Source organism: Solanum pennellii, chromosome 5 (assembly GCF_001406875.1).
Source record: "Solanum pennellii chromosome 5, SPENNV200".
Taxonomy (NCBI): domain Eukaryota; kingdom Viridiplantae; phylum Streptophyta; class Magnoliopsida; order Solanales; family Solanaceae; genus Solanum; species Solanum pennellii.
Genome location: NC_028641.1, coordinates 62,458,519 through 62,464,454, shown reverse-complemented (window position 1 = coordinate 62,464,454; position 5,936 = coordinate 62,458,519). Strand labels below are relative to the sequence as shown.

At 31.6% G+C, this 5,936-nt stretch overlaps 1 protein-coding gene across 1 annotated transcript in view; it reads left to right on the top strand.

Annotated features, from left to right (window-relative positions):
• Positions 1–3,141: 3,141 nt before the first annotated feature.
• LOC107020847 (4-hydroxyphenylpyruvate dioxygenase-like) overlaps positions 3,142–5,936 on the top strand; it is a 5,219-nt gene continuing 2,424 nt past the window's right edge. The window contains 2 exon segments of the mRNA NM_001323439.1: positions 3,142–3,724; positions 4,701–5,253. Coding sequence (NP_001310368.1) covers positions 3,142–3,724; positions 4,701–5,253 — 1,136 coding nt within the window.

Here is a 5,936-nt window from a genome sequence, read left to right as displayed (position 1 = left end):
CACTTCATTTTTATACAGTTCTCGCCCAAGTGTCTTTCTCTTTGTTGTTTTATGCACTTCGTTTTATATAATTTGCTTCAACTATATATGTATAGCGAATTATACAGTTTCTATGTTTGTTATGGAGCGCAATTATGCAAACTTTGCTATAGTATACAAATATGAATATTTTATTTGCTATATGTGAAAGTTACCCTTATTTATATAACGGAAAAGGGCCTAAAATACCCTCAAAGTATTGAAAATGGTACAAAATTACCCTTCATCCACCTATTGGCTCCAAAATGCTCTTCCCACCCACCTATTGGGTCCAAAATACCCTTGTCATCCACCTTTTGGTTCAAAATTGACCACTTATTTAACGATTTTATATTTAAACTATTTAAATATTTTTTAAAATACGTGGCGCTCAATTTTTGTTATAATTTAACTTATTAGTGTAATTTATAAATCAATCCACTACCCACCCATTACTAATTAAATCCCTCTAAATTAATGAACCCGTCACATTATTAATGCAAGCTACTGTCAATTGAGTGTTTTTAAGAAATATAGAAGTAAATTATCATACATTCAAGTGGCTACATAAAAATCACACATAAACTTAAAAGTCTGACTATGTTCAACTTAATTATTCTTACGTCTCAATTATGTGATGTTACTTCATAGGTAACTTTTTTTCAAAATAATATATTAAAGGTTTTAAAATAAATCATAAATATTTATAAAATTATATTTAAAAAAAGTACATGAATTAATTCGGGGATGTATTATTTCTTTAGCTTTAATCATAAATTTCTAATTCAATTTTGAAAGAAAGTGTCCTCCTAAATAAGCGGCTCAACCTAAATTTAATTGGGGCTTCAATTCGAACTTGAATAATTTTGAATGTCATTTTCAGTAATCTATAATTTCATCGTGTTTTAGTAGTGTTTATGACGATTTTGATATTATAATTGAATTATTAATTGAGTGAGGTTTAGTTAGTAATGAGTGGGTAGTGGATTGGTTTATAAATTATATTAATAAATTAAAATTATAAATAATAGTTGAACGCCCAGGATTTAAAAAAATATTTAAAGAGTTTAATTTTAAAACAATTAAAAAATGGTCAATTTTGAACCCAAAGGTGGATGACAAGGGTATTTTGGAGCCAATGGGTGTATGAAAAGGGCATTTTGGAGCCAATAGGTGGATGAAAGATAATTTTGTACCATTTTCAATACTTTAAGGGTATTTTAGGCCCTTATCCGTTTATATAATTTATACTCTTACCATCATATACATGAATATTTTTAGTAAAGATATAGAATGAATTGCATTTGATTATTAAGAAATAATGAAAATTATATATAATAGATTTACTTTACAATGATTTCAATTCTTAGAATTTATTTTATAATGAAATATTTAACAAAAAAATATTACAATTAATCATACATATATAATGTACTTTATATAGGCTGCACTTATTTGTTTTTTATATAAATTCAACAAATATGATGATAGCTAAGTTTAGTAAGATACAACGATTTTAATGTTAATTTTAATGTATTTATTGTTGTTAACGTATTATAGATTATTGGACAACTTTCACATATAGCAAATAAAAATATATATTTGTATATTATAGCAAAGTTTGTATAATTGCTTTCCATAGCAAATATAGAAACTGTATAATTCGCTATACATATACAGTTGAAGCGAATTGTATAAAACGAAGTGTATAAAACGAGAAAGAAAAAGACACTTGGGCAGAGAATTGTATAAACGAAATATATAAAACGAATTGTATGATTATAAGTGTATAGAACAATTATATACAATTTGAATTTGTATAAAATGAGAAAGAGAAAGATAAAAGAGACTTGGACAGGGATTATACAATTGAATCGAATTGTATAAAACGAGAAAGAGAGAAATTAGATACAATTTGAATTTTTATAAAACGAGAAAGAGAGAAAGGCAAAAGAAACTGAGCAGGGGAGTATTTCTATTGTATAATTATAAGTGTATAGGACAAAAATATGTGTACTTGCATGTGTATATATAATTTTCTCACGCTTTATAAAAACAGAAACACAATTTATACATTTCGCTTCTGTTTGTATAAGTGAGAAAGATGAGGGTTATGAGCGAGATCTGGAAGAGAGGAAAAAGGGGAACAAAAATATATGTATTTATACAATTTTTTCACAAATAGAAATGATTTTTATACACTTGTGTTTGTATAAAAAGTGAGAAAGCGAGCGAGAGATTGGAGCGAGAATGAGAGAGTGGCGAACGAGAGTTTTGAGAGAGAGGCGATTGACAAATTTTGGCAATCGTTTCCTAAGGAGCACAATTAAATCAAACCTCAGCTACTCCATTTATTTTAAATTATTAATTTGCTATTATATATAATTATCCCTAGATTATTCTCATATGGATACAATCAATATGATTCATAAAATATTAATAAGACATACTAATTTTAATGTATTATTTATTGCTCCTATTTTAGAAAAAATAAAAGTATTATAATATGAAAAATGAAGACAATCAAGATGATGTGTCAACACTATCGTATACACTTTTCGATAATGTAACATAAAACAAGTGGAAGAGACGTATAAAACCATTCTAGTACACGTGTCAAGACTATCAATCTTCATTCACACTCAAAATCCTTTCGCTTCAAATAGGACCACATTCTGGAGGTTTTAACCAAACTAAGCCATTATATAAAGCCATTCCCCAAAATAATATGTTTTTCTAAAATTTTACAAAACTAGTATAAACGTATTCCACAGTAACGTTTTAGGATATATTTTATTTTTTAAAAGTTAATGGCGTCAGATTGATATACGTTACTCACAGTAACGTTTTAGGAGTAAAACGTTCCTGAAAATAACGTTTTAGGAGTAAAACGTTACTTACAGTAACGTATATCAACCTAATGCTGTTAGTTTCTTTTTAAAAAAATATACCCTAAAACGTTACCGTGAAATACGTTTATACTAGTTTTGTAAAATTTTAGAAAAATGTATTACTTTGGTAAATTATTTTATATAATGGCTTAGTTTGGTTAAAATTTCACTTCACGTCACCTCTAACAATAAAATTTCTGTCAGAAAAAAAAAACAGCTGCTCCAAAATACAATGGGCATGGGCAAGGAAACTCTCTCCACCACAGATACAACCGGCGCTACCTTCAAGCTAGTTGGCTTCAACAATTTCATCCGCGCTAATCCCCGTTCCGATTTCTTCTCCGTTAAACGCTTCCACCACATCGAATTCTGGTGCGGCGATGCAACCAATACATCTCGTCGTTTCTCTTGGTCTCTTGGCATGCCGATTACAGCAAAATCAGACCTCTCCACCGGAAACTCAGTTCATGCGTCGTATCTCCTCCGTTCTGTTTCAGGCGAACTTCAATTTGTTTTCACTGCTCCTTATTCGCCGTCAATTTCAGTACCGTCAACGGCAGGTATACCTAGTTTTTCTACCCCTACTCATCGGGATTTTACGGCGAAGCATGGTCTTGGTGTTCGTGCTGTTGCGTTGGAGGTGGAGAACGCTTACCTGGCGTTCTCCGCTAGTGTGGCCCGTGGGGCAAAACCCCGGTTTGAACCTGTAACGATTGATGAGCATGTGGCTGTTGCTGAAGTTCATCTATATGGCGATGTCGTTTTGCGGTTTGTGAGTCTTGTTAAAGATGCGGATAGCCTCATTTTCCTACCAGGTTTACTCATTAACGTCTCTTTCTTTTTTTTGACAATACACACCCCTAGTCATTTCTACTCCATACGTTGTTAAGTACTTCTCCCGTCTTGTCCATTTTGACATATCAAAAAGTGACTTATTATACCCTCAATTAGGATGTAGGAGTATTTTCTAATTTGATATTTTGGATAATTTTTTTATTATACCTCAATTTATTATATTGGAGGAGTTAACGTTTTTGAAAATGTAGTAAGTGTATATATTTGGTATCCCTTCATCAATTAATCATTTTTAGAAAACAATCTCATTGCGTCAATCATTATTTTTATAAATAGGTTTTTAACCCCTAAAAGGAATTTAGGGGTTTAAAGAGTATTATTCTACCGTAACTTCCCAAAAAAATGAATTTTTATACTCTCTTATCTTAATTTGTTATTTTGATTTATATATATATAATGTTGTGTTTTATTATATAAATATTATACTGTCAGTTTATCTTAACTACTACTAACCTTTAAAATGCTTTATTTAAATTATTTGTTATTGCGTTTGTGTCATAAATTGAACTTAATTTGGAACTAATATAATCTTTAACCTGACCATCCAGTACGTTATACTACCGTTTTCTTTTCTTTTCAGTTTATGAGTAATAGTGAGACATACGAGTAGTTTGTTTAGTGTCCTTTGTGGAACACTTTTATTTGTTTATGTTTTGCTTTAACAAACACTTGTCAATCACAGTCGTTAATTTATTTATGTATGTTTGTTCATTTATTTACACGTTATGCTTGATTTTTTTTTTCTTAAATCAAACTAGTATATGTACCCATGTGTTGATAATATTAAAGAAAGTTAACGTTCTATATTATGTTCGAAAGGTGAAAATATAATTATTTTCATGAGTGGTGGTATTCATTTGAACTGCCTTACCTAAGCACGTAAATATATATTCAGAGAGGATAACACTTGAATTTATGTATCAATAATCCCAACAGGTTTTGAGGCCATGAATGAAACATCATCATTCAAGGAACTGGATTATGGGATTCGCCGCCTGGACCATGCCGTTGGGAATGTGCCGGAGTTGGGTCCTGTAGTGGACTACATCAAGGCATTTACTGGGTTTCATGAATTTGCGGAGTTTACCGCTGAAGATGTTGGAACTGCTGAGAGCGGGCTGAACTCAGTTGTGTTGGCAAACAATGACGAGACAGTATTGCTTCCGTTGAATGAGCCGGTATATGGAACTAAAAGGAAGAGTCAAATTCAGACTTATTTAGAGCATAATGAAGGGGCAGGAGTGCAACATTTAGCTTTGGTTACCGAGGATATATTCAGAACATTGAGGGAAATGTGGAAAAGGAGTGGAGTTGGGGGATTTGAATTCATGCCTGCACCTCCGCCTACTTATTATAAGAATTTGAGAAGTAGGGCCGGGGATGTACTCAGTGACGAACAAATCCAGGCGTGTGAAGAATTGGGAATCTTGGTTGACAGGGATGATCAGGGGACTCTGCTTCAGATATTTACCAAGCCTGTGGGAGACAGGTAAGTTATCACTCTTTATACTGACTGGAATTATTTTTAGTTTGCCGTAACACATTATGATATTCTTAAGTGATTCAAACTGACAGTTTGAATAATTATTTCACGTTATGTTAGCTATTGTTGTAGGTTGCATACTCTTTTGTCTGGTAATTGATCTACGTCTAAAATGAGAAGAACCTGTAGGTGTTTTTGATGTTTACATAGTTAGTATATTTGATGTTTTGGAACCTGGACCATGAGAAATTGATTCTTGCTTAGAAAGTATCGAGAGCCTAGTGTCTAGGATAGTATCTTCATATATGTTTACTCTCAATGAGAAAGAGTTAGGCCTTTGGGAATTGGTGAATATTGAATCATTTAGAAATATGGGTGGTAAAGCATAAAACAGCAACGCTTAACTGTAGCATTGTCACACACCAGAGTAATTGAAGTTTGCATTACGGATGTGTTTGGTATGAAGGAAAATCTTTTCCTGGAAAACAAGTAGGTTTTGGACTTGTTTTCTTATATTTGGTTGACAAATATATTCCGCAAATGATTTTGTGTTTGATTTAAGAATGAAAAATGTTTATTGTTTATTTTTAGTAAAGTAGAAAATAATTTTTGAAATTGAAAATATTTTTCAAAAACAAAATTATATTCTTTTGGGCGGGGGTGGTAGGGCCGTAGGGGGTGGTATAGGG